Source organism: Mytilus galloprovincialis, chromosome 12 (assembly GCF_965363235.1).
Source record: "Mytilus galloprovincialis chromosome 12, xbMytGall1.hap1.1, whole genome shotgun sequence".
Lineage (NCBI taxonomy): Eukaryota > Metazoa > Mollusca > Bivalvia > Mytilida > Mytilidae > Mytilus > Mytilus galloprovincialis.
The window spans coordinates 74828133-74850169 of NC_134849.1; the positions used below are offsets into that span (position 1 = coordinate 74828133).

The 22037-nt window shown below is 33.0% G+C and overlaps 1 protein-coding gene across 3 annotated transcripts in view; it reads left to right on the forward strand.

Annotated features, from left to right (window-relative positions):
* LOC143054834 (NPC intracellular cholesterol transporter 1-like) overlaps positions 1-21155 on the forward strand; it is a 34271-nt gene extending 13116 nt beyond the window's left edge. For all 3 annotated transcript variants that reach the window (XM_076227885.1, XM_076227886.1, XM_076227884.1), the window contains exons 8-22: positions 1734-1871; positions 2447-2629; positions 3717-3831; positions 8587-8714; positions 9265-9399; positions 9875-9964; positions 10422-10612; positions 11891-12015; positions 14402-14528; positions 15077-15135; positions 15582-15723; positions 16634-16865; positions 17662-17775; positions 18761-18923; positions 19259-21155. In XM_076227885.1, the coding sequence (XP_076084000.1) occupies positions 1734-1871; positions 2447-2629; positions 3717-3831; positions 8587-8714; positions 9265-9399; positions 9875-9964; positions 10422-10612; positions 11891-12015; positions 14402-14528; positions 15077-15135; positions 15582-15723; positions 16634-16865; positions 17662-17775; positions 18761-18923; positions 19259-19512 (2196 nt within the window). In that variant the 3' untranslated portion in view covers positions 19513-21155. The remainder of the gene's footprint in view (positions 1-1733; positions 1872-2446; positions 2630-3716; positions 3832-8586; positions 8715-9264; positions 9400-9874; positions 9965-10421; positions 10613-11890; positions 12016-14401; positions 14529-15076; positions 15136-15581; positions 15724-16633; positions 16866-17661; positions 17776-18760; positions 18924-19258) is intronic.
* The last annotated feature ends 882 nt before the right edge of the window (positions 21156-22037 follow it).

A 22037-nucleotide genomic window follows, 5' to 3' on the forward strand; every position in this document is an offset into this window, starting at 1 on the left:
CTTTTTGACCCAACCTTTTGCCTTTAACATCGACACATTTCCGGTCATAAATGTGACATGATGATTAATTACTATCAAAACAACACCTACTTCAATACTTTCTAATTTTAATCAAGGCTAATTAGTAGTTGGACAGCTGAAATCTACCTGTTCAGGTGACAGGTGAACTATGTTCAGTACCGGACATCGTATAAATTGATTGGTTTATTCACAATTATTTTTTTACATTTCAGAGGTTTTTATCTAATTGATTTAGACCAGAAGATTAAAATTATTAAAAATTAGTTTATTAATATGATTTGATGAAAAATTTAAAAAGGTTTTAAATAAAAAAAATCGTCAGAACTACGTCGTATAAACTAGAACAGGTGTGCGCATGTGCACAAGTGGGAAATTTAATAATGCATCCTACATTTCTTTAAAAAGGCTAAAATTATCAATGAGACCTGTATCTAACGTTCAATTCAAGTTTTTTGTTGAAGAAATAACGTGGAAAGAGCTTCTTCTCTCAGTCGTGCTTTGTAAACGTCCACGGATTTTACGTATCCGTTTATGGTCCATGTTTTACCATTGTCAAGTCAACTTCCGGTTGAAAACGATAGTAAAGTTTTTGACAGGCCTTTTTGACAATGTCATTTTGCACAAATAAAAAGTCTACGGCAGATATGAGCACGCTGATGTGCACACTTTGAATGATGCACTGCCAATTTAACAGTAACCTCCTAACATCAAATTCATATCAAAGTAAAGTTTAAGATCGTTTTTTTTTTTTAATGTAATGTCAATCATTGGAATGGCCATCTGATTACCATAATTGCCTTCTGTGACTAAGTCTTAAGGGATTAAAATCGGGATCAGATATGAAATGTCCGGCTGGATCAAATATTTTTTGGAAGCCCTGGTCTATAGTGGAGGGAATTTGGAGGTTCTTTCCTACCAACCGACATTCATTCTAATGGAATAGCTCAAAAATACAATCCATATACATCAATGAGACAACCTGGGTGACACAGCTAATCCACAGTTTTCAGGTTTTACATATCAAACACTGAAAATTAAAATTAAATAATGCAAAATTTATTTGAGTTATTGCCCTTTAACCATAAATTTTCATTTTCATTTACACATTTTATTCATGCACAATGTAGGGGTAATTTCAGTAAAAAATCTCCCATTGACTTTAATGCTTATCTATGTATGGAATTAAATTTATAACTGATTTACCTTTAGAAATTGGAAACTTTCATATAACATTCATGAAAGTACAAATATAGCCCTATCTTTTGCACTAATAAAAACATAGGGTCATGCCGCTCATGCGGCATTTTTGGGCATTCACATGGCCTTGTTTACAAACAATGTAGATTCGCACTGAATTCCCATACTGACCCCATTACTTTTCAGTCCTGTAGTAAAAAAAAATTAGTACATTCAGCATTTTTTTTTTTTTTTTCAACTCTAGTTTTGATCCATCTGCCAAAAAATATTTATTACACACATTATCTACCAATCAGAAGAGCATATGACTTCAGTGTTATACAGAAAGCTCTCCCCTAAATGGGCGGTCCCTGATGACGTATATTTATTTACTGAATTTACCCCTGTAATGGTAACTTTTTTATTCTATTTAAGATAAATAAGACTCTTTATAAGAAATTAAGTGATTTAATTAAGAGAAATGAAGAAAAAATATCTTGACCTTGTTTGCTTTATGAAGATATTTGTCTTTTCAGAGATCTATAGAAGATGAGTTAAACAGAGAAAGTCAGTCTGATGTCTTAACCATTCTGATCAGCTACCTGATTATGTTTGGGTATATAACCCTGACCCTCGGGCAGTATGGGTCATGTGACAACCCTGCAAGATTATTAGTAATATTTTATTTTATTATATTTCACATGAAAATGCCACATTTTCATTGGATTATATAAGGGAAATAATTTATTGTATCCCATGCCTCAGCAGGAGACAATTCTTTGATGTTCACCCTCTTGTGCAGACCAATCAAAAATAGATAATTATAATGAATTGCATTTACAACAATGAATTAAAGACAATAATCAAGTTCTAAGTTTTTGCCTGAAAACTTTTTCATAGACTGCAGTCAAAAAAAAATATTTGCTTCAATTCTGTTGTTTTTCTCATAACTGTAAAATTGTTATGTACTTTTGTATTCATTATTAAGCTACTGTAGATTCATTAATATTCGTTGGATACCAATTTTTTTGGATCCAGGGGAACCACAAATTTAAATATGCAACAAATTTCAAATTTTCTTAAGGAATGTATGTAGACTGTTCATAAACTACGAAATAAAACATCCACAAATATGCAAGTTTTTCTCAAAACCACCAAAATTGGAACCCAGGAAAATAAATGAATCCACTGTATGTTAGCTTTTTTTTAAAGCCAATATCCTTTATTGCTAAATTGATTTTATTTCCAGATTGATTCCAAGATAACATTAGGACTGTCAGGAGTAACAATTGTACTATTATCAGTAGCTGCCTCCCTCGGGACCTATAGTTACTTTGGAATACCAGCAACACTTATCATCATAGAAGTGGTACCATTCTTAGTCCTGGCTGTCGGTGTGGACAACATCTTTATTTTAGTCCAAACTTACCAGGTACAGTTTTTAAAGCTTGTATCTCTTAAATTATTATGTTTTAAGTCACCTTGATATATTGATACATACAAACAATTGTACTCATGTGAATATGAGACAAGGATTTGTATTGCTCATACTGGACCATACACGTATACTCGTATGGTCTGACCGTAAGCGTATGGTTGGACCATATATTATTGTTTATCGGTTGTCCCACTGTCTATATCACTCTGTTCAGCTCTTAACACTATTTCGTATCATGTCTTTGTGACGTCAAATATGTGACCCGGCCTTAATAACTTTGACCCGGACATATCAGCGACGTCATAATGTTTGAACCGACTTTAATAACTTTGACCCGAACTTATCAAGTCATCTTTTGTGTTCTGGTGAAACAAAGAAAACACTTCTGAAACACGCAAATATAGCCCGATAAATCGATTATCTGCATATTGATATTGTATAATATCAGCTGCTTGACATTATATGAAGGCTTTTTGATCTCGTTCGCTATGCTCACTCGACAAAAAGCTTCATATTATGTCTCGCAGCTGATATTTTACGATATCAATATGCAGATAACCTGATAATCGGTACCAACTTTATAATTGATTGTGAATTAGATGGAGAGTTGTCTTATTGGCACTCATACCACATCTTCTTATTTATATTATAAACTGATTTCAGGTGAGTCTAAGGTCAATCTCATATGTGCCACATGTGGAGCAGGATCTGCTTACCCTTCCGGAGCACCTGAGATCACCCCTAATTTTTGGTGGGGTTCGTGTTGTTTATTCTTTAGTTTTCTATGTTGTGTCATGCATATATGTGTACTATTGTTTTTCTGTGTGTCTTTTTTATTTTTAGCCATGGCGTTGTCAGTTTATTTTAGATTTATGAGTTTGACTGTCCCTTTGGTATCTTTCGTCCCTCTTTTAAGTGAATGTATCAAATGGTTTTTTTTTCACATGAATTTTCAAATTTCACAGTAGCTGAACAAAATCATGATGGGTTCTGTGAAACATTTGAAGAGATGATAATGAACATTTCTAATTAATTGAGAATGATTATTCTATTTTCTAACATTCAGTATTTTATTTAACAGAGAGATACGAGATTGAGAGATGAGAGTTTAGAAGAACAGATAGGTAGAATCGTAGGGAGAGTGGGGCCAAGCATGTTGTTAAGTAGCTCAGCCGAATCCATTGCTTTCTTCTTAGGTAAGATATAAATATTTGTTGTATTAAAAATTTTGTGACTGCTTATAAAATACCAGGAATTAATGGGAAAAAAGATTTAAAAAAACCAAATCATTAACATAATTAAAAGCAGTGGTTACTACTGTATGAGGACAGTGATCTGTCATTGGGTTGTACAGAATTTTGATATGATTAATTAAGGAATAGGAAAAGTACAATTTTTATTTGACAGCGAGCAATACTGTTGTTGAATAAATAAAAAAAAAAAAGGATTCTCTGCGTTTTCCTATGAAAGGTGTGTGGTTCTCTCTGGGCATCTATAATGTCTTCCTTTACCAATAATTAGTACTGAATGCCACAAATAGCTCAATATTGTTGAAGTGGTGTTATACACCAATCAATACTTTAATCAGGGTCTCATCAGTTTTAAATACCATGCTAACATTTGATAAAGAGGACTTTAAAAACTTCTGATCAGTTGTGATCTGTTATTTAATCTCCTGAACTTTTATAACCTTTGATTATCATTTCTTATCTAACACAAAAACAATAAAATAAATTAAATATTAGTCTTGTCAAGCACCTGTCATAATTGACACTGTCAGTTTTTACATTCCTATTGATATATGAAGATAACAAAGTTTGTCAAAAGGTCCAATTCTTTTAACATTCATATACAAGTACATAAAATTTATTTAAAATTTTAAACTCAAATATCTTCTATTATTTTTCAGCTCATAAAATTGTACTGTAATCAAATCAATATTTGAATCACAGTTTTGGAAATTAGGCAGTCGCTCAGTGGGTCCCTACTTGTGCCGATCTCAACTTATATTACAAATGTGGGAACAGATGTCAGGTTTAAGTTTGAAAATGATCCCCATTCATAAATTGACCTTTTTTTTTAAAATTCCAACCCTATATACATATATTTTATTTGAAAATCATAACCTATTCGTATATACCTCCCAGCTAATTAAGTACTTGGGATTCATTTATTATCATGGATATATGATCTCATGGCTTTCCAAAAGTCTGCATTTAAGTATTGAATGCTTCTTTTTGTAACTTTATTGGGGTGTAAAAGCGTTGACCGAAGTACATTTTGTATGAAGCGTGGAAGCGCTTTATTCTAAAAATGTACGCACGGTCAACGCTTTTACAACCCTATGAAGTTACAAAAAGAAGCATTCAATACTTATAATGTTAGCTATGATCATGAAAACACGAATTTTATATTTTTTTTAATTTCAATTCACCTGTGCACTTTTTTGTGGAACCACATGTTATCATGAATGATAAGTTTTATTGAGTGATGCAATTGCTTAAGGAATAACATGTGATGTGCAGTTAGCAAATCAGAATAAAGTATTATAATGAAACATACATCTAATGTAATTATTTAATCATACATCAAATTTTCAATTCTTTGAACAGTTGAATTTGTGTCTTCCCTGTAACAGCCAAATCCACAAAAATTGGGAATCCACAGAAGTCATACAATCTGAGTAGAGTAAAAATAAGAAAAAAATTATTTGGGGGAGGGGAGGGAATTGGGAGTAAAGTGGCAGGTTGGAGTAGCGAAAAAGGAATTGGGGACCCCCTGTCCACTCCGCTAGAACACCCAGGTACAGATTTTATGATAGCATTGATGTAGGAAATTTTACCTGCTTTATATCTAACCTGTTATGACAAATGCTTTAAATCAATCTAATCCACACAGCTATATGACTTCATCAAAGTGAATGAGTTATTAAACACTGCATGACACAAGTTTTTTAAACTTCGATTATGTTTGATCTTTTATTCATTTTATCAGTTTAAAATTAAATAGACAGATGAATATGAGATTAAGTAAATATTTGATTTATCGACAAGTGTCAATTGATATTATCAGTTGCTGATCAACAAGGTTACCACTGAAGTCAGGAAATATAATCGGATTAACGCCCTTTAATTTAGTGATTATCAGTTAAAATGATTTTAAATTTATTTGAAAGTTGTATAGCTGTAAATTTAGGATTTTTGGTTTTTATGAAACATTGGTTTTGTTGAAGAAGTCTTAAATTGCAATTAAAATTTTGAATTTTGAATTCTTTTTGCTAATTACAAAAAATCAGTATACTTCAAGCGTTAAAAAGTAATGAAAATAGATGGTATATATATTGTTTAAAGACTAAAAGTAGTATGCCTGTAAGGTCCGGAACAAAACAGAACATATCTAATATTTGGCAAATGTCCAATGTTAAAGTTTGTAAATGTATTTATTTAACTCTATAATGTTCTGTTAGCATTTGACTGGGCAATTTTGTTGGTCTTTGTAACAAAATATTTTCATCAATTTGATAATAACTTTCGTAATTTTGAATTAGGTGGCCTGTTGCGAGTACAAATTTCTGCTGTTTTTCAATTTAATAATATATTTTGTAATTTTGAATTATGTAGCAAATGTTGCATGGCAAAATTTCTGCCCTTATTCAATATACCCTCATTTTCCAGTGACAGAATTGTAAACCTTTAATGTCTATTATTTGGGGAGGTAAAGACGTTTATCTGTTTGATGAATGCAAATGTGAGAAAATGAAATAGAAGGATTTTCATTTGGCTTTTTATGCCCCACAATGCATTTAGGGACATTATGTTTCTTGGTCTGGGTGTCCACTTGGTCGTTTGTTCATTCGTTTGTCCATTTGTTTTCCATTTGTACGAATGTCTGTTCGTCCCTCCTTTCAAATCCTCTGTCCCACATTAGGTTAAAGTTTTTTGTCAAGGTAGTTTTTGATAAGTTAAAGTCCAATCAACTTGAAAGGTCATTCATGTTCCCTATGATATGATCTTTTAAACAGTCCACTGAACATAGAAAATAGTAGTGTGCAGTGGGACATCCATGTATTATGGACACATTCATGTTGTTATAAAGGATTAGTATATTTACTAGGTGTAAACTCAGTAAAACCAAGGGGTACAGCTTAGGGTATAGAACAATGTTTGATTCAAAGGTCTTATTCCTACCAGCAGTAAAACCTTTGTCAATGAGGTGTGCAGGAAATTTGTCCTAATGTCGCAACAACAATCCTGCTCCATTTTCACGAATGTGACCTACTGAATTAGACTATTTACTGGGTTTTTAATAACATGAGCAACACGACAGGTGCCACATGTGAAGCAGGATCTGCTTACCCTTACAGAGTACCTAAGATCATTCCCAGTTTTTGGTGGGGTTCGTGTTGCTTATTATTAAATAGTCTTTAGTTTTCTTCTATTTGTCGTATGTACTATTATTTGTCTGTGTTTTCCTTTTTTTGCCATGGTGTTGTCAATTTATTTTTGATCTATGAGTTTGAATGTGACCCTCTGGTATCTTTAGCCCCTCTTCCATGTACAAGTATGCATGCAGCCAAATCTGGTCAGAATGGGGACATTAAATCTGATGCCTTTTATCTGCATGATTAAAATCCATTTGCCAATGGATGGAAGAAACACTTGCATTGTATTGAATCTGGACTGTTATTTTGAATAAAGAGAGTTAAAGTCGAGGTTTATAGAGAATTAAATAAAAGTTTAAAAACAAGGATATGGATGTGAAAAATCTCCCCCTTTTTTCTATTTGATCCCTGAGTTAGTATTTACATCATATATAAAAAAAAATGTATACATTGTTGATAGAAATGCATTTGAATTTAAGTTTAATGACATGACTATAATCTACTTACATAAGTGTTTAATTCCTTTTAAATCGCTATAAATTATTGACATGATCCATTTATTTTACCTTGTTTTTCTTTACTAGATATCGTTTTTTTTGCAGCTCAATCAAGAATTTGTATAGTGAGACTCACTATACAAATCCTTGGCTCAATGAACACAGTTGCTTTTTAAACATAATAAATGTCCTCTTTGTAATGTAACACTCTGGTATAACATCTGATCCAGGAAAAAATTATGATTTGGTTGTTTAGATTGTCTCCCTTCTCTAATTATTTATGCAAATATCAGAAACCACAGTGAAGAAGGTTTATCGATAAAATCAGTACAAAAAGAGCATAATCTGATGTAAGATATATCTGGTCCAGAAGCAGAGCTTAGTTCCATATTAGGTAAATGTTAAAGTTTGTAGCTCTGCAGCATTAGACTGGATATTCTTTTTTTTTTTTGTTGTGGACTTTTAAAATGATATAACGATGCAACTGTTCTTTTTGGGGAATTTTAAAAGTATCTTAAAGTCAATGGATAGAGGAGTTCAATAAATAGTACTGGTCCAGTATTATGTATATAATATAGTCTGCTTTTATATATATTGTTATCTGAATTCAGACTGAAAGAATAAGCTTGCTTGTCCTTGACTTCATAATTCATAAATCTAGATTTCCTCATCATTTGGAGTGGGGCCACTTGACTACTGGTACTTCAAAGTTTAATGAAGTGTATTATTCATTGATTTATTGGGCCATATGAAATAAAATATTTTAATTTTGACTCTAAAGAACCCATAATGACTATTGTATAAAAAAGTAAAGTTGTAGTTTTAAAAATCAGTCACATTAAAGAACTTGAAAGACATGACTGAGTTTAGAACTGGTGCTTTGACAGATTTATCTGCCAACTTTGAAGGAATTTTCTCCCTTTACATATAAATCTTTCATCTTTTCTAAACAGGTGCCCTGACATGAGTTTTCTCCCCTTACATATTAATCTGTAGTGCCATAACAGAATGTCTGCTATAAGAGTATTCTGCTTTTATATATAAATCTTTCATCTTTCATCTTTTCTCATCAGGTGCCCTGACAGACATGCCAGCAGTAAGAGTTTTCTCCCTTTATGCGGCTCTGGCCGTTTTGTTTGACTTCCTGTTACAAATAACAGTATTTATTGGACTAATGACATTAGATGCCAGACGACAAGAGGTAAGTGTTCCTTATCTCATGTAATAATCAGTGTAAAAAATATATTACATGAATCAAAAGAAAATGGGGGGGGGGGGGGGGCTGAGTGGTTTATGTCGATTTTCTACAGTGACAACTAGCCTTTCAACAATGAGGTTGTAATTTTCCAAATTTGACTGTCATACAAGGGAGAGGTTTACCTATCTGTAAAAACTGGTTTAATCAACCATTTTCTACATATGGAAATGCCTGTACCAAGTCAGGTATATGACAGTTTTTTTTCTTCATTTGTTTGATGTGTTTTAGCCTCTTATTTTGCTATTTGTTAAATGGCTTTTTGGATGTATTATCTCCCCTTTATTTACATGATTCCCAATTTGATGTAATTTGCTGTGCAAAACTTTTCCATAGTATCTGGAGAAACAGGGAAGATGGCTATTTTATTTGATTATCTCCCTTTTTATTTATAGGATTCCAGATTTGATGTAATTTGCTGTACTATTAACTTTCACGTAGTAAACTTGAGAAACAGGAAGGATGACTATTTTATTATCTCCCCTTTATTTTACAGGATTCCAGATTTGATGTAATTTGCTGTACTAAACTTTCCAGTAGTAAACTAGAGAAACAAGAAGGATGGCTATTTTATTTGAACAAGAATTTTTATGCTCCCTTTGTTTTGCATATTTTTGTTCGACCATTTATTGTAAGTATATAACTATTTCGAATACGAATCAGAATCACATCCATCAAATTAAAGTCACATGTGAAAAAATTGTTATTACTAATGCATGCAGTTCTGACTACCCGTAAAAAATCTGATTTATACTATAAGTTTTCTTGAATTACTAGTGAAAATAATAAATGAGGACCATAATAATATTGGTCAGGGTTTTAGTTATAGTTTTGAGGAAACCCAAATTTGAAAAGACTCAAAAGTCTTCTGAACTACAACATACAGACTTCAATGCAAGAACATTTAAATATCTAAAATTTGAACAGCCAACTATTACCAGTATGTCTAGATATATGTCCAGAAATAAAATGCAGTGATTGGGGGAAAAAAAGATATTAGAAATTTGATGACTTTAAATTAAAGCTTGAGATATAATCCTATTGAGAGAATTGGAATTCACTCTTTTATAACAATAATAAAAATGGTTGCTCTATATTCTTTTCAGGTTGTAGTTTTCACCCTGTACTTCTTTGGCAGTGTAGCTGTTCTACATAAAATTGGTGTTGGTCTTGACCAGAAACTCTCTATGCCTGATGTAAGTTTATAGATAATGATGACCTCTAATATATAAAATTTTTGAGGATTTTTGCACAGCCTCATTTTCACATGCTCTCTACAAGAGAGAGGAGAAAGATAAATAAGGGACATTCAAACTCAAGCAAACAAATGAACTGACAACGAATGCCATGGCTAAAAAAATATAAATCAGAAGACAGACATGTGGCACCTGTCGTGTTGCTAGTGTTAATACAAACCCAGTAGGTCACATTAGGGAAAAGTGGACAGGGTTGTAGTTGTGACAGTTGGAACATATCTGTTGCCATCTGTGAAATGGATATTCCATAACGGTCGACCAACTAGTAATGACATCCATAAAATTTACGTAGGAATGATTCAAAGGAATGTTGCTATATAAAAATGGAAAGTTCCCAATTGAGAAGCTGAAATCGTCACCACCATATCTGTTGTATCCTTTAACATTATTTTTGCAGGATTCCTATGTACTAAACTATTTTGGTAATTTATCTGAGTACCTCCATGTTGGTCCACCTGTATACTATGTTGTTAGAGAAGGACATAACTATACATCTTTAGATGGTGAGAATGCTCTGTGTGGAGGAAATGGTTGTCCTCAGGAATCACTGGTCGGTCAGATCTATACTGCCAGTAAACAGGCTAACTAGTAAGTATTAAAAATGGTGATAAGAATCTTGTCATTCAAGTATTGCTTAAAAGTTAGCGATAAATCCAGGCTTACTGGAAGTAAATGTAACTTGATTGCCTTGTTGGAGAATTGTTGGCAAGCCAGGTCGGCCTAAAGGAGTAAGTTCAGAAAGGGCCATATTTGGCCCCAATTATAAAGTTCATAGTTATAAGACAATAATCTTTTTAAGTTGCCTTAAAGACATGTGAGAAAGTTAAACAGGACTATTTTTGTCAAATTTTAATTCTAACACGTTGATTTTTACATCCCAAAAAGGTCAAGATAAGGGATTTTGGTGAAATGTGATAAAATCAGCTGGATTTCAACCAAATCAAGGACCAGGAAACATAGAGCGCAGGCGTCGACAAACTTAATTTTCAAATGAGACATGTGAAATGTCTTCGCAAACACTATTTTAAAAGATCTTTGTTGTCGACGTATGCGCTCTATGTTTCCTGTCCAATAATCTATGGAAATTTAACCATTTTCATTGATTTTTTCGTGAAAAATCAATATGAGTACAACTTGTGACGTCATAATGAAACGCAGAAACGTAAAATTTTCAACAAAATGGCTTATTTACTATCTAGTTATTGTATTAGCTATAATTTATTGTGATATTGGTCAATAAATCCGAATTTGAAATTTACGCTCAAAAAGGGGGCCATTTTAGGACCTTACCGAACATACTCCTTTTTAGTTAGTTTTTTACAGATTTCTTACAATACAGTGACCTAAATCCTACAGACCAGATTTCTATTGGCCATATTATACCTCCTTGTGCTCCTGTACCACCTATGCATGTTTTTATAATAGTTAATACCTACCGTTATGGAGTTACCATCATAAGACTCCAAACCCCACCCAATTCTGCTTACTTTTCATACTTTTCCGATTTTTAACTCTAAAAAGCCCACTACAGTTGTCATATTTTCATAAACACACATTTTAGAAGAGAATTGCATTGTTGAACTCCCTGCTGTCTAGACAGTTCCGCTAGGGCAGTTCTTAAAAAATATGGAGGGTCATAATGATACGGGACATAAAAAAATTGTGGTTGCATTCATAACTGCAGGCAGATTTGGGTGTGAAGGAGTAAAGTTAATTTTAGAATATATTTATCATTTTATTTTCAGTACATATTTAGCCCATCCAACATCCCCTTGGATAGATGACTTCTTTGATTGGTTGTCACCTGGATAGAATCCACCCTGTTGTAGACTGTTCCTTAATATATATGTACCATTTTACTTTCAGTACATATATAGCCCAGCCAACATCCTCTTGGATAGACGACTTCTTTGATTGGTTGTCACCTGGAGGGAATCCACCCTGTTGTAGACTGTTTAATAATGGTAGCTTCTGTACTGCCACTGAACCAGGTAAGGGAGATAACTCTGATATTATATAAATTCAGAACTTTTACTAAAAATTATCTTTTTCATACAGTTTGGTATTAGTAAAAGTAGTATTTATAAATCTACTTGTTTTTAGCTCACCTGGCCCGAAGGGCCAAGTGAGCTTTTCTCATCACTTGGCGTCCGGCGTCCGGCGTCGTCCGTCGTCGTCCGTCGTCCTGCGTCCGTCGTCGTTAACTTTTACAAAAATCTTCTCCTCTGAAACTGCTGGGCCAAATTTAACCAAACATGGCCAAAATCATTATTAGGGTATCTAGTTTAAAAATTGTGTCCGGTGACACGGCCAACCAACCAAGATGGCCGCCATGGCTAAAAATAGAACATAGGGGTAAAATGCAGTTTTTGGCTTATAACTCAAAAACCAAAGCATTTAGAGCAAATCTGACATGGGGTAAAATTTTTTATCAGGTCAAAATCTATCTGCCCTGAAATTTTCAGATGAATCGAACAACCCGTTTATAGGTTGCTGCCCCTGAATTGGTAATTTTGAGAAAATTTTGCTGTTTTTGGTTATTATCTTGAATATTATTATAGATATAGATAAACTGTAAACAGCAAAAATGTTCAGCAAAGTAAGATCTACAAATAAGTCAACATGACCAAAATGGTCTGTTGACCCCTTTAGAAGTAATTGCCCTTTATAGTCAATTTTTAACCATTTTTCGTAAATCTTAATTAACTTTTACAAAAATCTTCTCCTCTGAAACTACTGGGCCAAATTAAACCAAACTTGGCCACAATCATCATTCGGGTATCTAGTTTAAAAATTGTGTCCAGTGATCCGGCCAACCAACCAAGATGGCCGCCATGGCTAAAAATAGAACATAGGGGTAAAATGCAGTTTTTGGCTTATCACTCAAAAACCGAAGCATATAGAGCAAATCTGACATGTAGTAAAATTGTGTATCAGGTCAAGATCTATCTGCCCTGAAATTTTGAGATGTATTGGACAACTCGTTGATAGGTTGCTGCCCCTGAATTGGTAATTTTAAGGAAATTTTGCTGTTTTTGGTTATTATCTTGAATATTATTATAGATAGAGATAAACTGTAAACAGCAAAAATGTTCAGTTAAGTATGATCTACAAATAAGTCAACATGACCAAAATGGTCTGTTGACCCCTTTAGGAGTTATTGCCCTTTATAGTCAATTTTTAACCATTTTTCGTAGATCTTAGTTATCTTTTACAAAAATCTTCTCCTCTGAAACTACTGGACCAGATTTAACCAAACATGGCCAAAATCATTATTAGGGTATCTAGTTTAAAAATTGTGTCCGGTGACCCGGCCAACCAACCAAGATGGCCGCCATGGCTAAAAATAGAACATAGGGGTAAAATGCAGTTTTGGCTTATCACTCAAAAACCAAAGCATTTAGAGCAAATCTGACATGTGGTAAAATTGTTTATCAGGTCAAGATCTATCTGCAACAACAAAAGAAAGAGAGTTTTTAACGACCTCAGCTGGCTATACAACCGTTGCACAATCAACTGAATTTTGCAGAAATCATTTATAGGATAGATTGCCCATATATGATAATTTTTTATTACCTTTTTGTTTTTTTTGGCAAAGGCGGGGGGGGGGGGGGTTGCGCAACAACAAAACTACTTCACAACTTTCTCATTACTTTGCATTTCTTGTTAGATAAATTTTACAAAAATTCTCCCCTGAACAACTGTCGGATTTAAACAAACTTGGTTTAAATCACCACTAGGATATCCAGGGACCACTGTGTATGATGACCCTGCCTGCCCACATGGCTGAAATAAAACATAGGTTTCAAATGCACTCTTTAGTATTATATCTCTGAAACTAAACAACAGTACAACAGTTGCATTTATCATGCAACAATTGTAAATAAAAATATCAGGTGAGCGACACAGGGTCCTTGGACCCTCTAGTTTGCAATTGGTTTAATTTTCAAAATTTAAATAATATTTATAAGAAGATTTACAATCTCATAGAAATGGACTGGAAAGCATATCTGACCATTTCATTGAATAAATACACCAAAAATACCAGGCTTATAATTTTATATGCCAGACAAGCATTTGGTCCAAAGTACAAAATACTCTTTATAGATACAGGAAGATGTGGTATGAGTGCTAATGAGACAACTCTCCATCCAAGTCACAATTTATAAAAGTAAAACATATTAGGTCAAGGTACAGCCTGGGCTCAAACCAACCAGCAAGCTATAAAGGGCCCTCAATCAGCTCAAATGATAAAAGTTAAAAGGCCAAGTAAAGTATGAATTAAGACAATTAAGGAAATTTTAAAAATGTTTTGTCAAGCAAAATGTGAAGTTAATGTTTTATATTTAAAATTCGAGTTGTAATCTTTGTTTTCAGTTAATTCCAGTTTAAGTTCAGTATGTCCTGTGAAAACTTTACCCGATGGAAGACCTTCAGAAGAGGATTTCACCAAATATTTACCCATGTTTTTAAAAGATAATCCAGGAGTTAAGTGCTCTAAGGGGTAAGATTTGTATAAGTAAAATATTTTAGTGTAAAGTGACTTGAATTTGAAATTTACAAATGATTGAATAAATTGGATGAGAAAACAAGAGAGAGCAGTACTCTTATATAAATTAAAAAGTAAAGTCATGAAACTATGTTTAAAATTTGTTATAGGGTAAATGTCAGTAATACAACAATGAAGCAACAAAAAGTACTCAAAAACTTATTTGGTCAAGTAATGTAAGAAATTGACAAGCTTCAAAACAGATCCTCTGCTAACCTTCTCTTCTGAGTTGTTAATCAGGTGTTGTCAAATTATCAAGTAAGCTGTCCGTTCTAATATGTATTGGATTCTAGAGGGCGTACACCTCCCCTTTTTTTTAATCGGAAAATAGATTTTTTTCTACATAGCCAGAGATTTGTCAAAATAATTTGGCTTGATATGCTTTGATTTATTCTGACCATTTTACATGATTATGTCCACCTTTTATTGAAACCATGGATCCACCCCTGATATTGTATGTATTATTGCCTGTCACTATCTTAATTTAAACCTTTATATTACAGAGGGCATGCAGCTTATGGTAGTGGTGTAAACCTGATAAAAAATAAATCAAATGTTGGAGGTAATTGTCTTAGTTTAGTCTCATCCTCATCCCCTTAAAACTTGATATTCCAGGGGTTTAAATTAGCGGTGGTCTGAGGTACAGGACCTATAAGATTTACATTCAGACTTTCGATTAGGTTATTAGCTGCACCCAACAAACTTTCAATTTTCAAGTAACAGAAAATATATATGATGAATTTCTGTATCTTTCATTGATGTACAGCGACCTATAGCTGCTTTAACCTGCTTTTTTATTGTTTTTGTGTCAATTATAATTTTTATGTGGCCCAACTAATAACCACGTTTTCCTTTTGTTACTAAGTCTTAAAGGTCTAAAGCTGGAATAAGACAAAAAAAGGTAGGGCTGGACAAAATATTTTGGATACCCTGAACAGAAGCCTGATTTTTCAGAAAACTTTTTAAAATATAAGCAATCCTTCTAAATAAAATTTTTATCTTTTCTAGCGACCTACTTTATGACCTATCATACGATACTGAAGACTAGCGCTGATTACATTAAAGCTTTGAAGGAGGCCAGAGCCATAGGAGATAACATCACAAAAACAATGCAGTTATCACAATCAAACAGCAGTGTTTACCCGTATAGGTTTGTAGAACCAACCAATTATCGCAAGCAAATAATTCAACCACTTTCTTCAGTATAAATATATGTGGTATGAGTGCCAATGAATCAACTCTCCATCCATATCATAATTTGTAAAAGAAAAACATTATTGGTCAAGGTACAGCCTTCAACACTGAGCCTTGGCTCACAGCAAACAGCAAGTTATAAAGGGCTCCAAAAATTACTAGTGTTAAACCATTCAAACAGGAAAACCAATGGCTTAATCTATATAAAAAAACAAGGAAACAAGAAACACTTATGAACCACATCAATAAATGACTACTGAACATCAGATGAAAGAATGTATGCATACTTTGCCAAAACAACAAAACTTATATAAAGATATTCACGAAAACCCAACTTTGGCATAATCCACAAAAAATTGGTACAAACTAAAAATAAATGAGTCAACAATTACTCGTTTTCAACCTAATGATTGAAATCAGTTGCAAAATGCATCTTTTATCAAATATGTCAGAGTAAGATGTCACAAAAAAATAATATTTTATGTCAGCAACATAATTACCTCCCCTGTAACTGTACTGTATTGCCTTAAGCTACTTAACTGAAGTAAAAATCTTATCCAAAATGGAACTAATATTAAATTAAAAAAAAAACCAACATTTTAACTAAATTTAATGTGACTGAGGCGCTTTTCTTGATTTACCTTTAATTCATTAGGACACTCACAGTCAAATATTTTAAATATAAATGGTCATCATATGTATAGAATAACTAAACAAAGAATCCAAATAGAGAAAAATATTCAATGAGTGACCGAACAACACATTAATACACAAGTACGCTGTGTTAATTATCGGTGTTGTTCTGTCATGAGTTTGGATATTTTTCTCTATTTGGATTCCAATGTAATATAAATTTTTATTTTCAGTGTTTTCTATGTATACTATGAACAGTACCTGACCGTAGTTGATGACACAATATTAAATCTGGGACTATGTCTGGTGGCCATCTTTGTTGTCACTTTCATTCTTCTTGGATTTGATTTTATTTCTGCATTGTTAGTAGTCCTGACTGTTCTCATGATTGTGATAGATATATGTGGAATGATGTACGTGTGGGATATCGACCTCAACGCAATTACACTGGTCAATCTGGTTATGGTGAGTAAAATTATAAAGAAAATTATTTAAAAATTGGTGGACAGTCTCATTGGCATTCATAACCACATCTCCTGTTTTTTATATTAACATTTTTCACAAATATATCATTATTCAGAAGTCACTGTGGGGCTATTATTTAATTACCTATGGGGATGATTCAAAGTTGTGTGAGCAGACTGCACAAGTCTTGCAATTGATGCTTGTGATTGATTATTTGTTGGTTGCTTAACGTCCAGTGGCAAATATTTCATGCATGTTCAGGACAAGATGCTTGTGATGAAACTCATTGAATACAACTAATTAAATAAAGATCTGAAATAAACACTAAAATCCCATATGACAACTTCCAAATGTATAATGTTAATATAAATGAGAAATGACAAGTTAAGAGTGCCTATGAGACAAGTCTTCTTCCATGTCACAATGAATAAAAAGCTAGCAATTATAGGTCAAAGTTCGAACTTCAACACAGAGTCTTGGCTGACACTAGAAAGCAAGCTATAATGGACCCAAAACTATGTTAAATCTACCTTAAGGATATTCTTTGATACACTATTATTGAATTTTTTTATGATTTACTTCATATATATAAATCCTTAAAGCATAAGTCTCAAAAAATTAACCTTATTTTAAATGTGATAAGTGTTTTCTATGCCATATAAATCAATTGGTTGTTAAAAAAAATACCATCAATGGAACAATTCTCAGTTCTCAAAGACCTATTCATGGAAACAGAGGGAAAACAGAGTTATCTCCCTTGAAATACTGTTAAAATGATTATATCTTCCTATTTCAGGCAGTTGGTATAGCTGTAGAGTTCTGTGCTCACATTGTAAGAGCTTTTGCTATCAGTCTAAAACCAAGCAGAATAGAACGAGCTGAAGAGGCTCTGGCTAATATGGGGAGCTCAGTAAGTGTTAAATAAGATTCTTATCAAACGAAGATTGAGTTGATGAGACTCTAGCTCATGGGCAGTTCAGTAAGTGTAATAATAACATTGTTATCACACAGAGTAGAACAACTTAGAAGGCTCTAGCTCATGTTTGCAGCTCAGTAATTTTAAAATAACATTCTAATCAAACAGAGTAGAATGAAGTTAAGAAGCTCTAGCTAATATGGGGAGTTCGGTGAGTGTAAAATAAAATTCTTTTCAAAAATAGTAGAATGAACTGAAGAGGCTCTAGCTCTTATGGACAGCTCAGTAATTGTACAATAATATTCTTATCAAATAGAACAGAATGAACTTTAGAGACTCTAGCTCTTGTGGAGAGTTCAGTTAGTGTATGATCAAACAGAGGAGAACGAGTTGAAGAGGCTATAGCTCTAATGGGCAGCTCAGTAAGTGTAAAATAACATTCTTATCAAAAATAATATAATGAACAGAAGAGACTCTAGCTTATATGGGCAGCTCAGTAACTGCAAAATAATATTCTTGTCACACAGAGGGTAATGAGCTGAAGAGGCTATAGCTCTTATGGGTAGCTCAGTAAGTGTAAAATAACATTCTTATCAAACAGGGGAGAATGAGTTGAGGCTCTAGTTCCTATGGGAAGCTAAGTGAGTGTAAAATGAAATTCTTGTCAAAAAGAGTTGAATGAACTGAAAAGGCTCTAGCTCTTATGGGCAGCTTAGTAAGTGTGCAATAACATTCTATATCAAATAGAAAAGAACAGGTTAAAGAGGCTCTAGCTCAGTTTTTGTTTGTCACCTGGATTTGTATCATGTTAAATATAATTAACAAAAGTTTGTAAATTAAGTGATTGTTGCATTAATCTATATTTCTTTTTTCAGGTAATTTTGTTGTGATATAAATGTGGGATAAAATAATTATTTCTCTTTTCAGGTAATTTTGTGGTGATATTAATGTGGGATAAAATCATTATTTCTCTTTTCAGGTATTTAGTGGTATAACCTTGACCAAATTAGGAGGGATTATAGTTTTAGCATTTGCTAAGTCACAGTTATTCCAAGTATTTTACTTCAGAATGTATTTAGGAATGGTAGTATTTGGTGCGTCACATGGTCTTATATTCTTACCAGTATTACTTAGTTATATAGGTATGTATACAATACACACAAAACTTACACAGATCTCTAGTTAACCCATTACTGTTTGTTATTGAATAAAGAGAGAACTCATTCACTCAAGCAATCTTTAATGACAACATATTTGACTTTGCATATTTCAAGCAGACAGGGGCATCTGCATCCCATGGACACATTCTTGTTTTGTTACTGGAAATAATCTGGTTCGTATAGATATTAAAGATAACAATTTGGCAATTAGAATCATGCCCAAAAAGCACATTCAAGTGAATAAATGAAAAATAATAGTAATATTTTTCCCATTATAAAAATGCTGCAATATATATTTCTGGCTTTTTATTTTTTAGGTCCACCATTAAACAAAGCCAAATTATACGAGGAACAACAAAAGAATAAATCACAATTCATAGACTCCAGTGGCAAAGAATATGACGAACCAGCAATTCACTCGTCACAACGACATTTAGTTTCCGACAATCCACCCGACTACTGGAAAGTGACGGGAAATAACACTAGTAACAATGGACACAATGCTTATGAAAATTGTGGATTTAAACATACAGAAGTTGAAAATCATATGCCTCCTTCTACCAGATTATAATAATGATAAAAAAACTCTTTCTGGAGGGTCATAATTTGGGTACCTTCATGATGTAGAACGGTAAAAATTCTTGCCACCTGAAGTTAATGGCAATTTTTGGTGCATGTCGATAAAATGTACACTTTCTATTAGATGATAACAAAATCAGCTGATTTTTGACAAATCACAGTAAATTTTTAAACAATATCACGCTAACAGTGACTGAATATGACCATTTGATGCCTGACAGTAAAGAGCATTCCTACCCTCTTTCTGTCAGTTTCCATGCAGTTACCCATTAAAAACTATTATGAAAAATAAGAGATGTCTAATTGTTTTAAGTCTGTGTCGTTTGGAACATATACTTTGACGCTTATCAATGCTCAAAGGTGGATCCAGGGTGAGGGGTCCAGGGATTGGAACCCCCCTTTTTTTGGAAGATCAATGCATTTGAATGGGAACCCCCATTTTAAAAATGGCTGGATCTACCCTTGATGCTGGATATAAAATGGTACTTTTAAACTGAAACATGCATGTATGTTTTTCTATGTTGTGATGTTATGCTATTGTTTCAGAAAAAGGGAGAAGGTTTGGTACCATTAAAACGTTTAATCCCGCTGCAAATGTTTGCACCTGTCCTAAGTCAGGAATCTGATGTACAGTAGTTGTCGTTTGTTTATGTAATTTATACGTGTTTCTCGTTTCTCTTTTTTTTATATAGATTAGACTGTTGGTTTTCCCGTTTGAATGGTTCTACACTAGTAATTTTGGGGCGCTTTATAAATAGCTTGTTGTACGGTGTGAGCCTAGGCTATGTGTTGAAGGCCGTACATTGACCTATAATGGTTTACTTTTTATGCCCCACCTACGATAGTAGAGGGGCATTATGTTTTCTGGTCTGTGCGTCCGTTCGTCCGTCCGTCTGTTCGTTCGTTCGTTCGTTCGTCCGTCTGTCCCGCTTCAGGTTAAAGTTTTTGGTCAAGGTAGTTTTTGATGAAGTTGAAGTCCAATCAACTTGAAACTTAGTATACATGTGCCCTATGATATGATCTTTCTAATTTAAATGCCAAATTATAGTTTTGACCCCAATTTTACGGTTTACTGAACATAGAAAATGATAGTGCAAATTTCAGGTTAAAGTTTTTGGTCAAGGTAGTTTTTGATGAAGTTGAAGTCCAATCAACTTGAAACTTAGTATACATGTGCCCTATGATATGATCTTTCTAATTTAAATACCAAATTATAGTTTTGACCCCAATTTTACAGTTCACTGAACATAGAAAATGATAGTGCAAATTTCAGGTTAAAGTTTTTGGTCAAGGTAGTTTTTGATGAAGTTGAAGTCCAATCAACTTGAAACTTAGTATACATGTGCCCTATGATATGATCTTTCTAATTTAAATACCAAATTATAGTTTTGACCCCAATTTTACAGTTCACTGAACATAGAAAATGATAGTGCAAATTTCAGGTTAAAGTTTTTGGTCAAGGTAGTTTTTGATAAAGTAGAAGTCCAATCAATTTGAAACTTAGTATACATGTTCCCTTTGATAAGATCATTTTAATTTTAATGCCAAATTAGAGAATTTATTCCAATTTCACGGTCCACTAAACATAGAAAATGATAGTGCGAGTGGGGCATCCGTGTACTGTGGACACATTCTTGTTTAAAATTGTTATTTGGATGGACTCAGTTGTCTCATTGGCACTCACACCACATCTTCCTATATCTATGTAGTCTATGAAATCTATTTATTTAGGTACAACAATTTTGAGCACTTTTTGGTGCATTTAATTATAAATGTCATTTAAGTGACATATATAAACGATTAAATTTAGAAATGGAAAAAAAAAAATACACATTAGTTACGTTCCAATTCCAGTTATATGAACAAAATGCCAGTCATATGTGATATGTTATTGAACATCATTAGCATTGTAAATAATATCCATTTTCTATTTATTAATTTTTCTATTCATTGTACATTTCTTAATTGGCATCTCCTCAGACATCATAACATTAATACATCAAATACAAGTTCATCAGCTTGAATAAAATTGCCATTTGAGAATCTAGAAAAATAACAAAAATACAAAACTCTGAAGAAAATTTAAAATGGAAAGTCCCTAATCAATGACTATATAGGTAATTCATGTCAAAATTTTCAGAATAATCTAATGCTTTCTGGGTAAAATTTCAAAAACAAAAATAATCTCATATCATTGGTTGCCATTCAATTGATTAGGAAATGCATTAACTGTTAATCACAACATTTTGCTGTACACTTTATTGTGATAATATTACCCAGAATGCATTTGATTCTGAAACAGTAAATTATATTGATCCCCACATCATATTTTTTTTTCACAGGTATATATCAATAAGGTTAAAATATATATTGTAGTCGTCTTTTTTAAATTTTCATTAAAATTTCACCATAATGGTGTATAGTTGTTGTTTACCTGTGATGTTTGTTCTCTGTCAAAGGGAGGTAACTTCTCTTTGCACAAGTAAGAAATTCATACCACAGTTTACTATAGAACTA